General features: G+C 45.4%; 1 protein-coding gene across 1 annotated transcript in view; it reads right to left on the bottom strand.

Moving 5' to 3' along the window:
• Positions 1-25,560, bottom strand: part of LOC122942238 (ephrin type-B receptor 5-like) — a 114,209-nt gene that overhangs the window by 66,905 nt on the left and 21,744 nt on the right. The window contains exons 3-4 of the mRNA XM_044299741.1: positions 19,468-19,532; positions 18,666-19,374 (exon numbers count right to left, since the gene is read on the bottom strand). Of these exons, the coding sequence (XP_044155676.1) occupies positions 18,666-19,374; positions 19,468-19,532 (774 nt within the window). The remainder of the gene's footprint in view (positions 1-18,665; positions 19,375-19,467; positions 19,533-25,560) is intronic.

The raw sequence follows: 25,560 nt of genomic DNA on the forward strand, positions 1-25,560 counted from the left end.
GCAGGAAAGGTAATTTGTTTTATTTATTTTCTGTCTAAAGAAGATTAAGGGTCTGAGGTCTGATGAGGAAGAGGGGTCCTATCTAAGGTCTTATGAAGATTGGGGGTCTGATCTAAGGTCTGATGAAGATTGGGGGCCCGATGAAGATTGTAGGTCTGATCTGAGGTTCTAATGAAGATTGGGGGTTTAATCTAATGTTTTAGGAAGATTGCCAGTCTGAATTGGGGGTATGATGAAGATTGTTGGTCTGATTTGAGGTATAATGAAGATTGGGGGTCTGATAAAGATTGGGGGGGTGATTTGAAGTCTAATGAATTTTTTTTTCTTATTTTCCTCCTCTAAGACCTAGGAGAGTCTTATGGACAGTTGTGTCTTATAGAGCGAAAAATACAGTAAATTGCCAGCAGCTAAACCTTGGTTTTCACCCCGACACCTTCACAGTCCATTTTCCACTGTCTTCAGAAAGGAGATACATTATATACATAGGAAAAGCCCACATAGCATCTGTGTGGCGCATTGCTTATAGCACAGAACTGTCACTTACCAGTGGGAGGAGCGCCCAGCCTGCCACAGACAGCGCAGGTAAGTATAATGCTTCTAAAATTCGGAACTCTCCACTGCCACCAATGATTGGGGGGGGGAGATTTTAATTAGGGGGGGGAGAGGGGGGCCGCACTGACCACCAATGAATGTAATACTGGGGTGGGAGGGAGGGGCCGCACTGGCCACCAATGAATTTAATACTGGGGAGGGAGGGGCCGCACTGGCCACCAATGAATGTAATACAGGGGAGGGAGGGAGGGGCCGTACTGGCCACCAATGAATTTAATACTGGGAAGGGAGGGAGGTCTGGCCTCTGCTGCCTGGCAGCACCCAATCTCTTACAGGGGGCTGAGATCCGCACAAGTAACCTCTCAGGTGCGGCACCAGAGGGGTTAAAGGTGCGGATCACAGCCCCCTGTAAGAAATTGGGTGCTGCCAGGAAGCAGGGGGCAGTTATGTACACAGTTCTCAGTATATTCTAACTTGAAGCGTCCCCATCACTATGGGAACGCCTCTGTGTTAGAATATACTGTCGGTTTTGAGTTTTCATGATCTAACTCAAATCCGATGGTATATTCTAACATAGAGGCATTCCCATGGTGATGGGGACGCTTCAAGTTAAAATATACCATCGGATTGGATAAAACTCTGATCCGATGGTATATTAATAGGGACTCCCTGACTTTACATTAACCCCTTAAGGACACAGCCTTTTTACACCTTAGGACCAGGCCATTTTTTGCAAATCTGACCAGTGTCACTTTAAGTGCTGATAACTTTAAAACGCTTTGACTTATCCAGGCCGTTCTGACATTGTTTTTTCGTCACATATTGTACTTCATGACACTAGTAAAATTAAGTCAAAAAAATATTTTTTTTTGCACCAAAAAATACCAAATTTATCAAAAATTTAGAAAAATTAGCAAATTTCAAAGTTTCAGTTTCTCTACTTCTGTAATACATAGTAATACCCCCAAAAATTGTGATGACTTTACATTCCCCATATGTCTACTTCATGTGTGAATTATTTTGGGAATGATATTTTATTTTTTGGGGATGTTATAAGGCTTAGAAGTTTAGGAGCAAATCTTGAAATTTTTCTGAAATTTACAAAAACTAAATTTTTAGGGACCATTTCAGGTCTGAAGTCGCTTTGCGAGGCTTACATAATAGAAACCACCCAAAAATGACCCCATCTAAGAAACTACACCCCTCAAGGTATTCAAAAGTGATTTTACATATGTTGTTAACCCTTTAGGTGTTGCACAAGAGTTATTGGCAAATGGGGATGAAATTTGAGAATTTCATTTTTCTGTCTAATATTTCATTTTTACCCATTTTTTCCACTAACAAAGCAAGGGTTAACAGCCAAACAAGACTGTATCTTTATTGCCCTGACTCTGCAGTTTACAGAAACACCCAATATGTGGCCGTAAACTACTGTACGGCCACACAGCGGGGCGTAGAGTGAAAGGTGCGCCGTATGGTTTTTGTAAGGTTGATTTTTATGGACTGGTTTATTTACACCATGTCCCATTTGAAGCCCCCTGATGCACCCCTAGAGTAGAAACTCCCTAAAAGTGACCCCATCTAAGAAACTACACCCCTCAAGGTATTCAAAACTGGTTTTACATACGTCGTTAACCCTTTAGGTGTTGCACAAGAGTTATTGGCAAATGGGGATGAAATTAGAAAATTTCTTTTTTTGCCTTATTTTCCATTTTAACCCATGTTTTCCACTAACAAATCAAGGGTTAACAGCCAAACAAGACTGTATCTTTATTGCCCTGACTCTGCCGTTTACAGAAACACCCAATATGTGGCCGCAAACTACTGTACGGCCACACAGCGGGGCGTAGAGTGAAAGGTGCGCCGTATGGTTTTTGGAGGGCTGATTTTTATGGACTGGTTTATTTACACCATGTCCCATTTGAAGCCCCCTGATGCACCCCTGGAGTAGAAACTCCCTAAAAGTGACCCCATCTAAGAAACTACACCCCTCAAGGTATTCAAAACTGGTTTTACATACGTCGTTAACCCTTTAGGTGTTGCACAAGAGTTATTGGCAAATGGGGATGAAATTAGAAAATTTCTTTTTTTGCCTTATTTTCCATTTTAACCCATGTTTTCCACTAACAAATCAAGGGTTAACAGCCAAACAAGACTGTATCTTTATTGCCCTGACTCTGCCGTTTACAGAAACACCCAATATGTGGCCGCAAACTACTGTACGGCCACACAGCGGGGCGTAGAGTGAAAGGTGCGCCGTGTGGTTTTTGGAGGGCTAATTTTTATGGACTGGTTTATTTACACCATGTCCCATTTGAAGCCCCCTGATGCACCCCTGGAGTAGAAACTCCCTAAAAGTGACCCCATCTAAGAAACTACACCCCTCAAGGTATTCAAAACTGGTTTTACATACGTCGTTAACCCTTTAGATGTTGCACAAGAGTTATTGGCAAATGGGGATGAAATTTGAAAATTCCATTTTTTTGCCTTATTTTCCATTTTAACCCATGTTTTCCACTAACAAAGCAAGGGTTAACAGCCAAACAAGACTGTATCTTTATTACCCTGACTCTGCCGTTTACAGAAACACCCAATATGTGGCCGTACACTACTGTACGGCCACACAGCGGGGCGTAGAGTGAAAGGTGCGCCGTTTGGTTTTTGGAGGGCTGATTTTTATGGACCGGTTTATTTACACCGTGTCCTGTTTCAACCCCCCTGATGCACCCCTGGAGTCGAAACTCCCTAAAAGTGACCCCATCTAAGAAACTACACCCCTCAAGGTATTCAAAACTGGTTTTACATACGTCGTTAACCCTTTAGGTGTTGCACAAGAGTTATTGGCAAATGGGGATGAAATTGGAAAATTTCATTTTTTTGCCTTATTTTCCATTTTAACCCATGTTTTCTACTAACAAAGCAAGGGTTAACAGCCAAACAAGACTGTATCTTTATTACCCTGACTCTGCCGTTTACAGAAACACCCAATATGTGGCCGTAGAGTGAAAGGTGCGCCGTTTGATTTTTGGAGGGCTGATTTTTATGGACCGGTTTATTTACACCGGGTCCTGTTTCAAACCCCCTGATGCACCCCTGGAGTCGAAACTCCCTAAAAGTGACCCCATTTTAGAAACTACGGGATAAGGTGGCATTTTTTGGGGGAGTATTTTTAGGGCAAATATAATTTTTGGTTGCTCTATATTACATTTTTGTGAGGCAAGGTTACCAAAAATAGAAATTCTGATATTTCATCTCCATTTGCCATTAACTGTTGAGGAACACCTAAAGGGTTAATAAAGTTTGTATAATCATTTTTGAATACCTTGAGGGGTGTAGTTTCTTAGATGGGGTCAATTTTAGGGAGTTTTTACTCTAGGGGGGCATCAGGGGGGCTTCAAAAGGGATATGGTGTCAATAAAAAAGGCCATCAAAATCGGCCTTCCAGAAACCATGTCGGTCCTTTCCTTTTGCGGCCTCCCTTTTACGGATACAGCAGTTTACGACCACAAATGTGGCGTTTCTGTAAACTGCAGTATCAGGGTAATAAATTTTAACTTTTGTTTGGTTGTTAACCCTTGTTTTGTTACCGGAAAAAACGGACTGAAATGGAAAAGTGCCAAAAATAGCGGTTTTGGCACCGTTTTTTTTTTTTTTTTTTAACCGTGTTAATCTGGGTAGTTAGGTCATGGGATATTGTTATAGAGGAGATTCTTACGGACGCGGCAATATCTAATAAGTCTACTTTTTTTTTACAATAATTTAGGTTTTTGACTATATTATCTTTTTTGATACAACATTTTTTTTTGGGTATCTCTAAAGTCTAAGTGTCATTTTTTTTATTTTCTTTTAGCCAATTATCTTATGTGGGGGCTCATTTTTTGCGGGATGAGCGGACGGTTTTATTGGCACTATTTTGGGGGCTATATGACTTTTTGATCGCTTTCTATTAAACTTTTTGTTATGTAAGGTGACAAAAAAAAACTTTTTTTGCACCTTTTTTTTTTTTTTCTGGACCGTGTTAATCTGGGGGGTTAGGTAATGGGGCATTTTTATAGAGGAGATTATTACCGACGCGGCAATACCTATGTCTACTTTTAATAAATTATTTTAGTTTTTTTGGGTGTCTCAAGTCTGAGAACCATTTTTTTTTATCCGATGTCAGTGCTAAATTGGGATATAAATTTAGTACTCCATGGAAGTGTGATACTCCCTGAAGCAACCGTCAATGCAGAGGCCCGGATGATCGGGGCAAGTGTCGCACTGAGTAGTCGTGTCCTTCCGTATCCCCCTCCTGCGACACACTCTGCACATTTTTTGGGTTCGTCCCTTCTTTCCAGTATGGGGGACCACACCTGGAAAGTGTTGGCCAGGGACGATCCGGGCACCTACAGTTCCCGAGGTACTCCGGCCTGCTCTTTCCCGGTCCGAAAAGATCAGGGCCTTGAGGACTGCCTCATAGAACTGGAGGAATGTCCCTGTGCTGCCAGCGCTTCGGGATAGTACAAAAGAGTTGTACATGGCAACCTGCACCAAGTAGACCGCAACTTTTTTGTACCATGCCCGGGTTTTGCGCATGGCGTTATATGGCTTGAGGACTTGATCAGAGAGATCAACTCCTCCCATATACCGATTGTAAGCGACGATACAATCGGGCTTGAGGACCGTTGCCGCGGTACCTCGCACAGGGACAGGGGTGATGCCGTTACCATGAATTGTGGACAGCATAAGGACATCCCTCTTGTCCTTATACCTGACCAGCAACAGGTTTCCAGTGGTAAGGGCACGGGTCTCACCCCTGGGGATAGGTACCTGGAGGGGGTGGGCAGGGAGGCCGCGTTGATTTTTCCGCACGGTCCCACAAGCGGACGTGGATCTGGCGGCAAGGGACTGGAACAAGGGGATACTGGTATAAAAGTTATCCACGTAAAGGTGGTAACCCTTATCCAGCAGTGGGTACATAAGGTCCCACACAAGTTTCCCGGTAACACCCAGAGTGGGGGGACATTCTGGGGGTTGAATCCGGGAATCTCGCCCCTCGTATACACGAAATTTGTAAGTGTACCCTGAGGTACTCTCACAAATTTTGTATAGCTTCACGCCATACCTCGCCCGCTTGGAGGGCACATACTGGCGGAAAATGAGTCTCCCCTTGAACGCAATGAGAGACTCATCAACCGCGACCTCTCTTCCAGGTACATAGGCCTCCATGAATTTGGCCCCAAAGTGATCGATGACCGGCCGTATCTTGTACAGACGGTCATGGGCAGGATCACCTCGGGGGGGACATGCTGCATTATCGGAATAATGCAGACATTTCCGGATGGCCTCAAACCGGGAGCGTGTCATGGCTGTACTGTAAAGTGGGGCCTGGTATAGGACGTCCCCACTCCAGTACAGCCTGACACTGGGTTTTTTGACCAGGCCCATATGCAGCACAAGGCCCCAAAATGTCCTCATTTCGGCTGCACTGACCGGCGTCCAGCCACCGGGCCTGGCCAAAAAGGAGCCCGGGTGTTGAGCGACGAACTGTTGGGCGTACAGATTCGTCTTCTCCACCATCAGATTTATCAGTGGGTCACTGAAAAAATGACAAAAAAAGTCATATTCAGTGTAGCCCACTGTGGAAATCTGGATTCCTGATTGGCCTACAAAATCAGGAATCACAGGCTCGTATCGCTCTGGGCTACACCAGACAAGTTCACCGGCAGGGGGCTCCGGTGGATTTAACTGGTGGGCCGGGAAACCAGTACGAGCCCCAGAGCTGCTCGTACTAGTGTGGGCCACAGGGTCCCTAACATGGCGGTCCCCTTGCTCCGCCTGGCGGCGTCTCCGCCGCCTTGGGGGCTCATCATCATCGCTAGATGATGAGGAGGATGCGGATGACAACAGGAATGTGGGGTCATCCTCATCCTCACTGGGACTCTCGGAGTCAGAGGCAATCTGGGCGTATGCCTCCTCGGCCGAGAACGTCCGGCGGGCCATAGGGGAGTGTGTGTCTGCGTGTATATGTGCGTGTGTGTAACTCTTTATTTTGTGTGCGTGTGTGTGGGGGCACGGGTGTTCACGAACTCACCCTAAAACTAACAGAAAAAAAATAAAATAAACTAACTAAAAAAAGGGCAAAAAATGTGGGGAAAAAAATTCAAAACCGCTGATCAACCGTCCGAAGTTGATCAGCGGTGGGGTGTGCGATGCGCTAACAGTGGCCGGACACTAAGTGCCGGCCACAGTCAGCGTACACGAAAAAAAAAAAAATGCACCCCAAAAAAGGTGGGGGGGGGGGGCAGGGGGTGGGGGGGCAAGTGGCAGCACCCCTGGGGGGTCTAGGGTCACACAGCTGTGCTGTGGACCCCAGACACCCTAACTAGGGTGATGCAATCAAAGTTCAAAAACTAACTTTCCCTTTTTTTTCCCCTGCCTAAACCAAACTTTCCCTAGCTGTCCCTATGTACCTGATGGGGTGCTGGGGGCAGAGATCGGGTCCTGGGGGGCACAGATCGGGGTGCAGGCAGCGGTGGCAGACACGTGCAGGCAGCTCCTCTCTCCTCCGGCTCCGGAACACAAAAGGAGGAGGAGAGGAGCGCCTGCCTCTTTTGAATCTGCCGCCGGACCGCCCACAGACCAATCAGAAAGCGATCCTGAGTGGTGTTGTCACCATCACCACTCAGGATCGCTGGATGGTGATTGGTGGAGTGAAATCACACCACCATCACCACCCTGTTCCGGGTTATCGGGACTTCAGAGACCCGAATAACCCGGAAACGCAGAAAACCGCAGGTCTGAATTGACCTGCGGTTTTCTGTGATCGCATACATGGGGGGGTCACCGGACCCCCCGGCGCATTTGCTCCAAGTGCCTGCTCAATGATTTGAGCAGGCACGGGGTTCCGATCACCGCCCGCCGTGCGGCGGTGATCTAAAATGCACAGGGCGTACATGTACGCCCTGTGTCCTTAAGTACCAGGGCACAAGGGCGTACCTGTACGCCCTATGTCCTTAAGAGGTTAAAAGTTAATCAGGGACAGATCCGTTTGCAATTGCACCATATTGTGTCAACGTCAAACGGATCCGTCCCCATTGACTTGCATTGTAAGTCTAAACGGATCCGTTTTGCTCCGCACGGCCAGGCTGCAAGCTGCATTCGTGTGTCCTCCTGCTGAGCGGAACGGAGGCCAAACTGAGCCATACCGATGCATTCTGAGCGGATCCGCATCCACTCAGAATGCATTAGGGCTGGACGGATCCGTTCGGGGCCGCTTGTGAGAGCCTATAAACGGAACTCACAAACGGAACCCCGAACGCAAGTGTGAAAGTAGCCTAAAACCTTCACTGAAATGTGGATTCAAAACGTAGGCATCACAGCTTTACCGTGGCAATGGGATGCAGAACAAAAAATGAAGTATATTGTGGCAAAACACAAGAGAGGTGAACAATATGAAGAATTGTATTCCTTCATCTACCTAATGTTGCTCATGGATTGGGCAGAATCAAGACTGAGCCAGGATCAGCTGGAAAGAATGGATTTTGAAGAGGATTCTCGTACACTAGTATAGAGGTCAGACAGCTGCTACAAAAGTCAACAATTTTTTTATACCAACCCTGACTATCAGTAGAGTATATCCATTGAACTGTCAGAAACAACAGGCTGAAGATTGGCAGACGACCAAAGACATTCATGTTAAGTCTTAATGGTGTCATAGTAAGGGTAGAACTGAAGCGGCAATTTGAGATGGCAGAGGAGTTGCATGACAAAGAAGAGGTACCATCAATTTGCCATGGCAATGGGGTTCTACTTAACAAGTGAAGAACACTGTGCATAAACATAGTTCTAGATGCTTCTTGGGGCTGTTACAAGTTATCCCCCCATGAAGATCACAAGAATGAGGAACCAGAATGAGAAACCCATACCCCTCAGAGCTCTGAAATGAACAGACCAGCAGGTTGGGCATGCTACTGCTGCTCCATTCATCTCTACAGTAGTTATAGAGACAGCTGAGTACAATGCTCAGCTATTTCCAGAAGCCCCATAGAGATGAAAGAAGCATCAGTGTGCATGCCGATCCATTCATTTTCAAAAACTCTGAGGGGTATGGGTTCCCTATTCTTGTGATCAGTGGTGCTGAGACCCCCTCCGATCTAATAGTTCCTATACTGTGGTCAAGTAGCTGCCACAAAAGCCAACAATTTAGTAAACCTAGATTGATCCCCAATGCAGTAATGAAACCATCAGGTGTGCCTTACTACACATTTTATTTTATCGTTCCATTTTATCGTTCCATCCAAAAACACATCATATATCAGCCCCCCACCCTCCATGCTGTAACCAATATTTAGCCTGAACTGCTCAGTATAATATTAGTTTTATTTCCAATCTATAATAATGAATGTTTAATGGAAGGTTGTGGGGCATCCAATTTTTGTAGTGTAAAATAAGAGTAATAAGCCAATTTTTTTTTGTAAAAGGGACCCCTATGAAACTAAACAACAACTACGAGTCACAACTGTGTAAAGTGTCCGATTTTGTGCTCAAACATTACAAAATTAAAATTTAAGAAAGGAAATTTTCTGCAAAGTTGAACTCGACCTCACATGAGCCTTCAAGACAAATTAAAGATGCAGAGAATTAAATAAAAGTATTTGTCTCCTTACCCGCCGGCCTCCTCAGACCCCCTCCTCTGATTTCCTTTAGTGGGTGCATTTGTCATTTAAAATCAATTCTAGGTCACATGGAAAATTCAAAGTAGAAATTGTTGTAAATTTAAGAGACGATGTGTGTATTGAGGAGAATGGATTACACGCACAAGACGTGGGGAGGGGGATATGATGTTCAGAGGCTGAAGCACGAAACGGGAGGGAATAATTTGGAGATGTTAGGAATACATTGCCAGCGGCAGAGTAAACTGCTATCTTTTCATTCCGCCAGTGAATGTGTAAATATGTGTTTTACTGCACCCCCAGATTCACCAGAGACAGACGATCATCAGATAATTGAGAGCAAAATACTAAAAAAGAAAGGGAGGGAGAAACAGAAAAAAAGACTATACTGTATCATAAAAAATGTAAATAACAATGTATAAAGTAATTACAATAAAAGTCATATGTACGATCTCTATTTACAAACCTGACACTATCTCTCCGCCAGCACCTGTTTGTCCTGTCCAGACGGTTTGAGACTTTTTTGATGGTAATCACACTGGGCAAAACAACAATTCAGTGATAATATGGGGCTGCTGGCTCTGATGAGCCCTGATAGGTAGAGGCAGAGATTTTGCTCCGAAAAAGGTGGCCCCACACGGTAACCTGTCCCTATAACACTGTACCGTGTAATTCTAAGCCTATTGATCTCACAAATATAAAAAAATCTACATAGAAAGCCCTGCCTCAAAGCATTTCACCCAAAGAGTTCATCAGGGGACTATTGGAGGAGTGTAGACAGAACATGTCTTACAGTCGTCCTCTAGCATATCGGGTACATACACAGGGTTTCATGCAGAACATGTGCAAAGCAGAAAATAAAGGAGGGGGGAGTGTTATCAAATTATGAGCACTCCTCCCAGCATCCGGTGACTTATGACCTGCAGCGATCAGAATGGTGTCTCTATGACCACCCCTAAAAGATACAGCGGAAAGATGAGCGAACCAGTAATCGTAATGAGCCAGGTTCGTTCTGAAGTTTTCATTTTTTTGGGATGAAGAACGAACCTGAACCTTTTCAGTTTCGTTTCGAACATATCCATTAAAATGGTGCGTAGCTCCATTTAAGTGCACATGCCGGTGGGAAAAAGCACTAGGGAGCAAGAAGAAGGGGTCTTACATGACCCTGAGAGGAAGTGAGGGGAGGGCTTGCCCTGATTGGCTCACAGGCCGACAGACAGCCTGGATGAGCCAATCAGTGATGCAGCAGGCAAGGAGGTGCCCGAGCAGAATGCCATTCTGGGCTGTGAATGAGGGTGGTAGAGAGAGGGAGAGTCAGAAATCGATTAAGCTTGTATTCTACTGCCAGGGACAGAATTGTGTGTGTAGAATAGGGACAGGCAGGGAAAGCTGTCAGCCAGGGAGTGAGAAGAAGGGAGCAGAGGCTGCCTGTGCCTCCTAGCACAACTGTAGCTGCTGCAAACCTCAAAACCAGCTACCTGCAATTACATTACTTTCATATTTTTTTATTTTAACAGAAATCCTTTTTTTTTTTTTTAGGGGGGTCGGGGTGGGGTGAAATAATGCAAAACTGTACAACGTGTGTTCTACCATCGATCTAGCCTTTTAAACCTTAGTGAAACACTTGAAATACTCGTGCAAACTCCATGTCAGGTCATCTCACATAGATTGTTCAGTTTAATTGAACCAGATAGGAGGTACCTCCTGACGAAGCCTACGTGGTGAAACACGTGTCGAGGTTGATACAGTGGGGGAGTCGTGTTACCATTCTACAGCAGCAACATGGGTAGGTAACTTGGTAGCTGGATCAGGGTGGGACGAGAGGTTTGCAGTTCATTGTTATATGCCATCTTTATTAGTAGTACTGCACCGTCCATTGACACCTCACAGCATCCCCGGACAGAGGTTGTGAGCAATAGTCAGTAGTTGTTTTATACTAGGGGATCAGCATTCGCACCCGCAACTACACTTTTGCTCACGGCCTCTGGTATATTGTTGTTCTCTGCTGGGTATGGTCACATTATCCCCCATTGTGATTCTCCACATTGTATAGCCCCTTGTGGCTCAGTCTCCATGTCCTGTCCCATTTGAGCAATACCTGTAATGATCATGTGATTTATATTGAATAAAATGAGATTTTTTACCTTGAAAAAATCCTTGCTCTTTTTTTTTGTACAAGTTGCAGTAGGTTGGGGAGTGAGGTACTGTTTTTGGGTTATTGTAGGCTCTAAATGTGAAATTAAGCATCAGGTCTCAATGATCCATTTCTGTTTATTTCTTTCTCCATGTTTGGAATTACATTTTTTTTGAAGGGTTGCTAAATTTAAGTAAACCAGCATATATGTGATCAGAATACCAATACAAGGGGTAGTGCACACAATTATCTGTGAGTGATAATAAATTTAGGCCTAAATCTTTTTTACTTTACTTCTGTTTCCACATGGTTCTAATTTATTTTTTGGGTGTTGTTGAATTTATTCAAATAAGCATATATATCTGATGTCACGAGGGTGTCACGACCTATCGCGGACTCTGTGGTGCCTGGGGTCAGAAGGTCGCATCGGGTGGCTACTCGCCCGATTTCAGGGGATCGCTCCATGACCTAGTTGTGGGAATGGATTCCGGTCCAGGTTTTCCTGTTTTGGCTTACTATCCTTTTTGACCTATCTAGGTATCTGTAGTTTTTCTTTCAGCTGTTCTTGGTCTGCCACTCCCAGCCACTATTTAGTCTCTCTTCCTACTTCCCTTGTTGCCAGATATAGAACTTCCTTTCAGGTTCTCTAGTCTGACCTTAGGTGGCATTGCTGTGGAGCTGCTGGAGCAGTTGGAACCAGTTCGGTTGGATCTCCGGTTCTCTCCAGTTTGTTTCCTATGTTTGTCGTCTCCCTTCGGGGATTATAATTAGTGTTTGTATTGTTTGTCCACTCCCTGTTGTTACCCTAGGTGTCAGTGATGAGGTCTAGTGTTCCCACCGTCTTACTCACTACCTAGGGCTTATTTCAGGGTAAGCCAGGGACGGGGCACGAGATCGGCATACAGGTGAGCAACCCATCTAGGGACGTCAGGGCAGCCAGGTGCCAGTGCTAGGTAAGTTAGGGGTCACCACTGTAACCTCTCCCTTGTGTTAGGGCAACTGGTCTCCCTTCCCTCTGCAACGCATGTCTGGTACCTGCCTTACCAGACATGATATGTGATTACTACAAAACTACACAGGGTAGAGCAAAAAACGATCTGTTAGTGAGTGATTTAGTTCTAAATCCGTTTCCGTTTCTTTCTGTCTCCATATGTTTTCATTCAAATTTTTTTGGGGTTGCTGAAATAATTAAAACCAGCATATACAACATTACTACACCAATACACAGGGTAGCGCCAAAAAGTATCTGTGAGTGATATTTAATTTAGGCCTCTTATTTCTGTCTCCATACACTTCCAATTACAATTTTTTAGGGTTGTTGAAATTATTAAAGCCAGCATATAAGTGATTACCACACTAATACACAGGGTAGCGCACAACATTATCTGTGAGGCCCAAAAAAGGGTTCCCAATGAATGACTCAGAGGCAGAAATTGGGTAGTAACAGCACCAGCTATCCGGCTAGAAGAAGTAGTAGTAGTAGTAGTAGTAGTAGAAGTAGGCCGCAGTTGTCCCTGCTGGCTTCGGAAAAGGCGCAACATTATCATTGAAAAGAAAAAGAATGAGATTTGGGATTGGATGGCTCAGTCCTTCTCTCAGTCGAAAGATGCCATGGAGCCAGTGGTCACACCGTTCCTTTTGCTCCTCCTACTTGCAACCCCAGAGAAGGCTTTCAGTGGAGTCCTCTCTGTCTTCATGCCCCTTTCTAGTGGGGCCTCTTCTTTTTTTCCTAAGAAGTGGCAAAAAAAAAAACACCACGTCATATCACAGAGAGAGTCTCCCTGATAATGACTTGTGTGAGAGCCATCACTGTTTGGGTTGCCCTGTGAAGAAGGTTCGGGAGGAGTTTGGGGACACCATACATAGCTGTGTTGATGGTGGTGATAATAGTGGCACCTGTAGCCAGGGCATTGGCAGTGGGGGCAGCGATAGTGGCAGTCTTGGAAAAGGCAGAGCAGAGGAGGTGGACCCAGAAGCACACCATGATATCTCACAGTCTGATAAATTCGACAGGGAGGGTGCTGGACAGGACCTGGGAGCCAGATCAGGGTGCTGAGGAGGAGGCATCACCAGTGGAGAAGGGTGGTGGCGGCAGTGGCAACAATAAATAGTAGAGGCAAGGTACCTACCAAGGAACAGCCAGGGCCATGTCTACTTTGGTGGCTAGGCCCCTGTGTTCGTGACACCAGCACCTTAAGGTGCAAATGTTGAAGGTAGCAGAAAGGATGAGGAGTCAGTTGTAGTAGAAACAGTTGTACATTTACTTAAATCAAATGTTTCAGGACTGTTGGAAGATGGAAGTTGAGGGCACCTCAACTTCCATCTGGCTGGTGTTCCCTGCAATAAAGGGGGGAGAGGCCTCGGAGGATCTAGTGCTGTCCTTCCCTCCACTGTACTGCGTGAGTAAATGAATTACTATCCCCATTGGCCCACCGTAACTCATGTATTGCCCCTGCAGTCCGGCTTTATGCACACCCACCTCCACAAGCAGCAGAAGCCACAACAGCAGCCATTTCAGTCTCCTGAACACGATGGAACAGTTTTTCCATGTGTCGCGCCAGGCTGAGGCCAGTCAGCAAGCTGACAGTTCTCGCCAATGCCCAAGTTCAGGCCTACTTACACTGTGGCCAATCTCTGGTGCATACCCTGTTCCCTGACCCCTTAGATTCCTGGGCAGGCAGACTGGGACAATGCCCCAAACTGGCACAGCACACTCTCTTTCTTGTCAGTTCTGACAAGATCTCGTCTGATCTCAGAGAGGGTTTATAGTGCTGCAGGGGGCATGGTGAGAACTCAAACAGACCAAGTTGTCCTCCAGCAGTGCAAAACATCATTTTTGTCAAAATGAACCAAGGCTTGGTTTAGGAGGATTTTCACCGGCTGGCCTTGCTGACGGTGCCAAATATTGACATACTGTAGTTGCTGTCTGCCTGCCTGACTCCATCATGCCACTGCTGTTGCCTGCCAACAATAATTTTTGTATGGCCTCTGGCTCTATTATGCCACCTACACCATAATGTCACTGCTGTGTCCTGCCAACCATCATTTTCTGTATGGCTGCTGCTGCCTTCATCATGCCGCTGCCTGACAACATGTACCATATGACTGCTGCTGCTTCCGCCACTGCCTCAGCTGCTGCTGCTCCTTGCTGCTAATTCACTTACTGTTACTTTAGTGCCCTGGAGCAGGGGCACTTTAAAGTCTGACATTTGTGGACATTTGCCTATTTCCCCTTGATGAGGCCTTACTTTAACTCACTTTAAAGGGTTAACTTGCAATGAGGCATACTGTTTAATACTGTGTAACTGCATTTCATATGTTTGGTGTGATATATACCCTGTTCATTTGTAAAGCACAGTGGAAAGGGTTAATGGACAATGAGATGCGGGAGTTGGAACACTGTATTTGTTTGGGCTGAGCTTCTCCACTCCACCCCTCCCACTAGAAGGTTCTAGTTCAGCTAGAAACTGTATATAAGGAGGACAGTCAGAGCCCTTAGTGTTTTGCAGTTAGGGACCAGTGCTTAGAAGAGGAGACTCCTCCAGACTATTGAGTGACCAGAAGAAGACGCTGAGATGCTTTGACCAGGGTACCAGCCTTCTGAAGAGAGAGAGGGACAGCAAGTTCAGGCCTTTCCTGAACATCAATCCCTGCCAGGATTGCCTGTGTTGTTTTACAACCCTAACTCTCTGGTTTTAAATACGCTGTATGTTAGAGCCATCAAACATACATTTACCCATAGCTATGTTTGTCAGTGTCACTCGGATATCATTTAAGGCGGGTTCGCATTTGGTTATGGAATTCCGTTATAGGGTTCCGTTATAACAGAGTTAAAACGGAATAGAACTGAATTTTTTGGACAGAATGCAAAATGGAAGCCTTTGAGAGGGATTTGGATTTGGTTTTGATCCGTCCTAATACATGTCTGTGGGGACAATTAACACTTCCGTTATACATGAATAGTCCTGAGACTGAACTTAGTTATGTTTCCCCTAAATATTAAAAAGAAAACTCTCATTATATTTCGATTTGTATTGACTACTTTGTCTAACAGTAATGATCAGGCACATGGTCTTCTGTTGTGAAGAAAATATAGACTCCCTCATAATTTCACTTTAATCAGAATTTTCCAGGCAGTTCTCAATCTTCAATTGAAGTGAAACTGATTATATTAGTAGGGATTTAAGGGATTACATCGGTATAATCTGAGCTGCAACTTTCTATATGCAGACAATGGAGGAAAGAGCAGAACGTATGTATACTGTATACTGAACGTACAATGAATCTGAAGCCTCCTTGATGACTAGATTTATGGTACAGAAGATCTCCAGGCTTCTCTTTCTTTTTATGACTTATTTCTCAAGTCGATGATCGTCTGTTTCCTGATAATCTTCTTTCTCTCACTCTTGGTTTAGCCGCATGATCTTCATAATTATTCTATTCAGGCTGTGAAGGAAATCAGTTTTCCATACACTGACCTCCTGGTGAGCATGTGGTGTGCTTGTGCTGTTCAAAATGTGAATTATCAGTTATTGTCGTATAAAGAATAAGGGACAATCAGCACAGCGACCCGACCTTTTCACGATACTGTGAGTGGATTGCAAACTAAAGTTCATTGAATTTATCTCAACTACAGTTCTTCACCTGCGAGGGGCCATTGCTGCTGCTGAAGAAGCTCCCTCCTGCTACCTGATTCACAGAGCCAGATACCTTGCCCGGCCCTGAATATTTTTGTGGTAGCCCAAGTGCAGAGGATCTGCTTCCACCTTTGGACCTAGTGCTACTTGGAGCAGCGGAGCAGACGTAAAATTGTCAGGGCCGGGCAAATCCGTTTGCTCATCTTATTTCAGACCCAGCACCAACAGATAATGCAGATGAAATGATGTCCCTTATTAGACCATCAGTGATGAGCGGCATGGGCAATATTCGAATTCGAAATATTTAGCAATTTTTTTGGTGAATATTCATCATATATTCGCGAATTCGAGAATTTGTGATCTCCAGTCATTATTTTCTTGATTGCGAAAATCAGCAATAGGAAAATTTGCGATAAAATTTGCGATTTGAATATTCGTGAATACAAATATTTAGCACTATATTCTAAATATTCGCAAATTCTCGAAGTGGCTATATTCACGATTAAAATTTGTGATTCAAAAATTTGCGCTTAACACTATAGACCATATTACAGTCCTGTACTAATTTAAAGCAATAATATGATATACAAAGAAAGCTACGAGCCCACATAGTACTTTCAGATCAAGCCGTACAGAGTGTTTTTTGTATTAAGGTTCATCAGATGATGTACTGCATTGCTTTGGGGGGAGGATACCACAGTAACGTGGTGTCACATTGTGCAGTGGTAGCACATTTTATGGAATTGTAGGAACTCCCCTGTGCTGCCATAAGGCTTTGTGTATGCTCAACAATAGTGGTATTTAGTATAATCCTTGATGGCCCTTATGGTGGTTTCCAGCTTGTAATTTCTAAACACCAGCCCAGGTCTATATCAATAATGGCAAGCCGTAAACTGACAACTATCAGAGAAACAATGTGGTGCCTATAGAGTGGTCACTGCCTTTCTTCCATAAAAGTCTTAAAGGGATTCTGTCACCTCCCCTCAGCCAAAAAACGATTTAAAAGCAGCCATGCAGCACAGCTTACCTGGATTAGGCTGTGCTGTTTTATCTTGAAATCCGTCCAGCAGTTACTGCAAAAAACGACTTTGATCAATAAGGAAATGCGTCCTGAAGGTGCCCAGAGGGGCGTTTTTTTCTTCCTAGTGAGCCCAGTACCGCCCCTCTTTCAGTGCCCAGCCCGCCTTCCTTGTATTTTCTAACCGCCGCCCCCAGCCTGCCACAGCCTCTCCTCCCCCTCCCTCACGCCGAACGAAGTCTCGCACAGGCGCAATACCCACTGAGGGCTGCGCCTGTGCGATCATCAGGAGACTGAGGGCAGCAGCTTCATCTTCGTCACTGGGCATGCGCCGAGCCCAGTGACGTCCCATGTTAGCTCTTTCCCTCAGTCAGCCTGGTAGGAAGCGCAGAGGATTGCCGATCGGCTGCTGCACCCTGCGCTTTCTCCAGTCTGCCTGCCACAGTGAAGACGGCCAGCGATTTCTTTCCCCACCCTCCCTTCAGGAAAGAAATAAGTATTTGTTGGGGCGAATTAGGTATTATTATATTAAGTAAAGCTTTACTGAATTTATAAATTTTCACTGAGCAAAAACAAATACTTATTTCTTTCCTGAAGGGAGGGTGGGGAAAGAAATCGCTGGCCGTCTTCACTGTGGCAGGCAGACTGGAGAAAGCGCAGGGTGCAGCAGCCGATCGGCAATCCTCTGCGCTTCCTACCAGGCTGACTGAGGGAAAGAGCTAACATCGGACGTCACTGGGCTCGGCGCATGCCCAGTGACGAAGATGAAGCTGCCGCCCTCAGTCTCCTGATGATCGCACAGGCGCAGCCCTCAGTGGGTACTGCGCCTGTGCGAGAGTTCGTTCGGCGTGAGGGAGGGGGAGGAGAGGGAGGAGAGGCTGTGGCAGGCTGGAGGCGGCGGTTAGACAGTACAAGGAAGGCGGGCTGGGCACTGAAAGAGGGGCGGTACTGGGCTCACTAGGAAGAAAAAAACGCCCCTCTGGGCACCTTCAGGACGCATTTCCTTATTGATCAAAGTCGTTTTTTGCAGTAACTGCTGGACGGATTTCAAGATAAAAGAGCACAGCTTAATCCAGGTAAGCTGTGCTGCATGGCTGCTTTTAAATCGTTTTTTGGCTGAGGGGAGGTGACAGAATCCCTTTAAGGATGTACAGTAGGTACTGTATCTCTTCTAGCCATAGTTAAAAATAGTTTTACTATGATAAGTCATGGACCTGATTTGGGACCCATTTGAAGATCCTGCAAAGTGCATTTAAGTTGAGTACATACAGATGGGTTTGATAAATATTCAACCGGAATGGCAAACAATTCACCCAAAAATATGTCATCATTTCCTGAAGTACCAACTGGAGTCCGTAACTTAAAAATCAACATAATCAGGGATGTACATTGGGATCTATGATAACATTTACTACGGTGCTGTCTCCTTGTGTTGGCTTATGCCTTTGCATGCCTCCCATTGGGGTTGAGTACCCAATCCGTGTTCAAACACCCAAATATGCATCCTTTTAGGTGAGAGGGTTCAGAAAAGGCATCCTTGGACTAGTTTCCTACTCTCGTATTTGCTACTGAAGGAGGACAGTTTTACTCTTTGGGCACTTTGACCATTACAACCTTTAACGCATAGTGGTGGGTCTGTTTAGCCACATGGTATGGTGCATGTATCTTACCCCAACATTCAGTTCCTTTTTCATTTTCTTCTCTTCCTGGGTTACAGGCACAGCTTCCACTTGACACCATCCACTCGCCCTCTCCCCCGCAATGTAGACTGAGCCTTGTGGTACCCAGAAGATGAGCACCAATTACACAGTTACCTATGGCTTCTGCTAGCGATGCCCCTCCTTCTCCACTTGATGGGGTCTCAGGGAAGGATGCCAGGCTCCTGACAGTAGCGGGGCACTTATTAAAATAAACTTTTACTCCAGCCAAAGATAGACAAGCCCCTGAATCCACAAAAGCCAAGTGAAATCCATTTTTATTTATTGGTCCAAAGTCTATAGTTCTCTCATCCATCCGAGGACCCTGCCCTCCTTTTCCAGGTTCTCGTGTGAAGCTTTTACCAGCTCCAATGGTATCAACTTTTATCCAAGACTCTTCTGACCATTCCCATTCCTCGGCTTCCATAGCACTATCCACTTGGCGATAAAACAGGGTAAATGTTTCTCTGCAAGCCAGGTGACGGCGAGATGGTGGTGGCCGCAGGCTGGCACAGTCTCGTACTGAAAAACGTAATTTGACATATACACGTCGAGCACCACGGCTTGGAATGTATCCTGTGCGCAGCCAGTTACTCTGGTTGGAGCGCTGAGCATACGAGTTGCAGACTTCATAGGTACGCAGTAGGCGTCGCTGGCCATCTAAAACACTGACTTCATCCCACTAGGGAAATAAAAAAAAGGGGATAAAAATAAAAATAGGAAAGCTGGGTGACAACAAATATATTCTCCAGTGAAACTCACTCGGGATACTCACCCCTCCGTCTGGGTGGGTTGACCAGCCAATCTCTGAGGTTTCTTGTGTTGTATCAAGTAGCATCTCTGTAATACAAGAAAATACAATAAAGCCTATAGGATTAAGCCATGGAAAACAGAAGCTCAACATACAACTGAATATTGGCCCTTACATTCTGATGTTGTACCTCTAAAGTCTTGCACTACACCTTGAACATCTGTGGCTGCTGCTCTACCATATGAGCTTCCTCCTCTACCTTTGTTGACTGATCCCTTACCATTTATGATTGAATCTCAACATCCTGTGGTTGCTCCTCTACCATATTCAGTATGAATGCATTTTTACCATTGGAGGTTGAACCTTTACATAAATTACTATTCCTCTGCCATTTGAGGTTTTACCTCCTTTATCTGAGTTTGCACATCTACCATTTGAGATTGCACCTCTAAAGTCGTTTGCTGAAACTCTACCATTTATGATTGCACCTCTCATGTACTATACTGTATTACAGCACGATTACACCATTTGAGATTATAGCTCAACCTTAGTGGATGATGGACCTTGTGGCGAAACCAACCTCGCCACTGGGTTTTGGAGAGGACTGTTTAAAAGCCTCTTGCCTCAGGATTATGGCCCATAGTGACTGTAAAGGAGAAGACAGACCGGCCGCACAGCTTGGGTCTGTCTGTAGAATTGTATTTTATGTTTATTATGCGTTCGGTTACATTGTATGTTATGTGAGGGCACCCAGATAGCTAATATTATTGTATTCGTGTATTCTGAGTGCCATTCACCTAATGATATGCACTCAGACTTGAGCTATCTGGGGATATGTTAAATGTCTGTGTTTGCTGTGGGGGTGTGCCATTGTGTGTTTGGGTGGTGATTCCTGTCCTGTTGTCTCCACATGTGTATTGGTGATCTCCCCTTTGTCCTGAGAGATAATTGGATTGTGTTCGGTCGTCTCCGGGACAGAGGGGAGGAAACCATGATGCATTGTGGGGATATGTTGTATCTGTCCTGTATCTGCAAAAACTGTAATAAAAACCAGGCTGGATGTGCCAGCACTTCAGACCACTGCTTGACCCTCAACACGGAGCCTTGTCTCGTTATTGGGGGATTCCCTGTATGCTGTTGGAGACTGATTGCCAGGAGGGTAAGCTGACGGATACGCTTTTCCTGTTCGTCTGACTGACAGCTACTTGCGAGGTTCCAGTTTGGAGTGCTATTTTGTATCCAGTTCGGGAGGTTGGTGTTCTGCAGTAGCTGTGCCTGTCTCTCGGAAAGGGGCTTATCGCCTGAACGGATCTTAACCCCTTGTCTGCGGAAACGGTGCCGTTACATTGGTGGCAAGCAGCGGGATCGTTCCTACAGCCAGAAGGACAGCTACAGGAGACACCATTTCTTTGGATTTTACAACTTAAGGGCAACGCATGTCTCAGTACAGTGACCCTAAAAGCACCACGAGGAGGAGGACCTGGATGGCCGGGATGCATTAAGGAAAGGCATCTGGTACCAGGCCCTGGATAATGTACAATACCAGCGAGGTGAGAGTCTCCCCAGTGAAGAGCAGCGGTTGCAGAAGCAAGTGGCCCTGCGGATGTCCTTCCTGGGAGAGCAGCCCCTGGAGGAATGGGTGATAGAACTACAACACCGGGTATGGCAGGAGCTATGGCTGGAGGATGCCTACCAGGCGCTTTGGTGGTATGTGGCACAGTTTATACCCTGGACAGCTGAGCATGACAAGCCAGAGGGAGAGGAGTTTGATGGTCCTGGCTTGTTATGGGAGTCCTTTGCAGAGCCTGACTTCGGGAGCCCTGCACAGTCCAGACTTCAGGACATTTTCTATGAGAGGGAGGCTAGGCATGAGTGGGATGACCCCCATGAGGTAGAGCAAGACCTGGCTCACCTAGCAACCCTGGAGTGGGAACTGGAGCAGGACTACCGAGATCTCTTCCACTCCATTGGGAAGGCTCAGCAGGACAGCAAGAAGTCAGACCCAGATCCAGACCCATTCAGCTGGGCAGATATTGTTGATGTTTACTGGGAAGAACCCCAGGTGGCCGGTGGAGATGGGACCGAGGTCTCTCCACCGGTCCTGCAGGGAATTGGGAGCCTAGTCTCCATTCCCCAGCGGCAGGCTGAGTTACAGGGGGCAGAGGTAGTTGTTCCTGCCCCCCAGCAGCAGAGTGATATGCCGGGAAGGCAGTGTAAAGTGCAGGGAGAGGAGAGCAGCGGCCTCCCTCCCCAGCGGCAGGCTGAGTTACAGGGGGCAGAGGTAGTTGTTCCTGCCCCCCAGCAGCAGCATGATTTTTTGGAAATTGGGAGCCGAGTCTCCATTCCCCAGCGGCAGATGGAGTTACAGGGGGCAGAGGTAGTTGTTCCTGCCCCCCAGCAGCAGCATGATTTTTTGGGAATTGGGAGCCGAGTCTCCATTCCCCAGCGGCAGGCGGAGTTACAGGGGGCAGAGACAGTCGGTCCTGTCCCCCAGCGGCAGAGTGTCCTACAGGGAATAGAGAGCCCAGTCTCCTTTCCCCAGCAGCAGGACACTGTATTGGGAGCGGAGGCGGTCGGTCACTCTCCCCAGCGGCTGGAAGTATGTATGGGAGAGGAGCTCGCTACCCCCTCTCCCCAGCGGCAGCTTAACGCACCAGGGGGAGACAGTAAGCCCCACAACAGTGCAGATGGGACCGTGGTCTCTGCACTTACAGCACAGGGGGTAGAGACAGTCGGTCTCCCCCTCCAACAACCAGGCTCCAACCAGGCTTCTTCCGTGGTAGCGCTGGCACCAGGGCTGAGTACCGCTGATCCCTGCCCACAAAGCAACCTCCACTCCAAACCAGGGAGCAACACAGAGACCGGGAGTACCAGCTTCCAACATAACTTTGGTGGATTCACTGGACAGAGACATGCTACGAAATTCAGCAGGTCCAGTATTTTGTTGTGGGTGGCCTGCCAGACTAACTCAGGTACCGACCGGCGTGAGGTCAGGTATCTGGTTAGTCTTCCCTGGGGGGGGGAGATGTGTGGCGAAACCAACCTCGCCACTGGGTTTTGGAGAGGACTGTTTAAAAGCCTCTTGCCTCAGGATTATGGCCCATAGTGACTGTAAAGGAGAAGACAGACCGGCCGCACAGCTTGGGTCTGTCTGTAGAATTGTATTTTATGTTTATTATGCGTTCGGTTACATTGTATGTTATGTGAGGGCACCCAGATAGCTAATATTATTGTATTCGTGTATTCTGAGTGCCATTCACCTAATGATATGCACTCAGACTTGAGCTATCTGGGGATATGTTAAATGTCTGTGTTTGCTGTGGGGGTGTGCCATTGTGTGTTTGGGTGGTGATTCCTGTCCTGTTGTCTCCACATGTGTATTGGTGATCTCCCCTTTGTCCTGAGAGATAATTGGATTGTGTTCGGTCGTCTCCGGGACAGAGGGGAGGAAACCATGATGCATTGTGGGGATATGTTGTATCTGTCCTGTATCTGCAAAAACTGTAATAAAAACCAGGCTGGATGTGCCAGCACTTCAGATCACTGCTTGACCCTCAACACGGAGCCTTGTCTCGTTATTGGGGGATTCCCTGTATGCTGTTAGAGACTGATTGCCAGGAGTGTAAGCTGACGGATACGCTTTTCCTGTTCGTCTGACTGACAGCTACTTGTGAGGTTCCAGTTTGGAGTGCTATTTTGTATCCAGTTCGGGAGGTTGGTGTTCTGCAGTAGCTGTGCCTGTCTCTCGGAAAGGGGCATATCGCCTAAACGGATTTTAACCCCTTGTCTGCGGAAACGGTGCCGTTACAGACCTCTTTCATTTCATTTGAGGTTATACCTTAACCATCAATGGCTGAAGTCACTCTTTCACCATTTGAGACTGCACCTCTAATGATTGCACCACTAACATCTATGATGGCCCCTCCATCATCAGTGGCTACTACTCTAACATCTAAGTTTGAACCTCTGATATCTGAGGTTGCACACCATGGGATATTGCACCTACATCTTCAGTGACTGTTCCTTTATCATCTATGACTACACCTCTACCATTTGAGGTTGCCCTATAAAACCATCAGTGGCTGCCCTTTTGTCATCTGAGATAGACTTTTACCATTTAAGATTGCACCTTTATCAAATATGATTGTACCTCCACCATCTATGATGGCACATCAGTGGCTACCTCTGTAGCATATAATGCAGTATCTCTGATATCTGAGGTTGCATATCAACCATTTAAGATTGCAGCTCTACCATCCATGGCTTCTCATCTGTCATTTGGTGTTACAACTCAACCATCAGTAGCTGAACTCCTGCCATCTATGATCGTACCTCCAACATATGAGGCTTCATATATACCATTTGATAGTATACATCTATTATCAATGGCTACTCCTCCAAAAGTAGTGTTGATCACGAATATTCAAATTTCTAATTTTTATCGCGAATATAGGTACTTCGAAAATTTGCAAATATTTTGAATATAGCAATATATATTCGTAATTTTGAATATTCAATTTTTTTTTAAATCAGTACACATGATCCCTCCCTGCTTCTAGCTTGTGGGCCAATGAGAAGGCTGCAGTATATTTGACTTTAGGAGTAGTGTTGTTTGCGAATTTTCGTAATGCAAATTTTTATTGCGAATTTTTCAACTTGCAACTATTAGACAAAGAAGATTATAGCACTATATTAGCTAAATTGCTCTATATTTGTTTTTTTCTTCGAATATTCGTTATATTGTTATAACTTTGTTTTTTTGAATATTCGTAATATTCTAAAACAAGAATATATAGCAATATAGCGAATATTTGAAAAAAAAACGAATATAGAGCAATTTAGCTAATATAGTGCTATAATCTTCTTTGTCTAATAGTCATAAGTTGAAAAATTCGCAATAAAAATTTGCATATTACAAGATCATTACCTTGACGATTTTTCAAGTAAAAAAATCGTAAAGTATAACGAATATTCAAATTTGCAAATATTCAACGAATATTCTACATAAGATTTGCAAAATGTCGCGAATTCGAATATGACCCCTGCCGCTCATCACTACTCCTCTGTACCATCTGATGTGGAACCTTAACCATCAGTGGTTGCACTTCTATTATCTGGGGTCACAATTTTACCATTGGGCCTACATCATCAGTGATTGCTCCTTCATCATTTATGATAACACGTCAACGATTTGAGGTTGCACCTTAGCCATCAGTGGCTGCATTTCTATCATCTGGGGTCACAGTTTTACTATTAGAGATTTCACTTCTACCATCTGAAGTTCTCTCTCCATCATAGGTGCACATCTAACATCTATGATTACACCTCTGCTATCTAGCATTAACACACCAAAGGGTAGCTTACATTTAGTGTATCATGTTTAAGGCTCTTTTACATGGGCCAAGGATTGGGAGAAATATTGGGGGATGAACATTTACACTGGTGCATATTTCTGACAAATGTTCCATGTTAATTTTATATATATATATATATATATATATATATATATATATATACAGTATATATTGTAAGACGGTACAAGGAATCATCATGGATGATAGGTATGTGTCACCGAGGTTCATCGGTGGAGTAAGAGCCAGTTTTCATGTGTCAGCAGCAGTTGCTGTGTGACACCTTGCTATCTAGTATGGCTGTAAATAGGTGATCCGGGACAGCTCTTACTGGGAGTATAGTCAAAGTACTGGGCGGGTGACTACTCCCCACGGTCCGGGACAGGTTTTTAACAGGCCAGCAGTGTCAGGTGGGTGGATTACTCCTCTTGGACACTGGAGTTTTGTGAAACTCTGCTGAGATTTGAGACCTGTGTGTGGGCTGAAAGCTGAAACAGTGTGTCGGGCGAGCAGGCCGCCTAAAGCCTGCAGGTGGACTTTCTGAGGCAGAGCATTCAGCCGGGTGTAGATTAAACACCCAGGATAAAAGGTGAATGTTTTTCTGTATGAACTGTTTTGGGTGTGAACTAACAGCAATACTGAAAATGGACTGTCATACTGTGAACCTGCAACTAGTGTGAATAAACACTGCAGTTTCAGTTGAGTTACAAACTTGTCTTTGCCTCTATACTGCACCCGCGAGTCCTGTCTACCCACAATATATATA

Source organism: Bufo gargarizans, chromosome 6 (assembly GCF_014858855.1).
Source record: "Bufo gargarizans isolate SCDJY-AF-19 chromosome 6, ASM1485885v1, whole genome shotgun sequence".
Classification (NCBI taxonomy): Eukaryota; Metazoa; Chordata; class Amphibia; order Anura; family Bufonidae; genus Bufo; species Bufo gargarizans.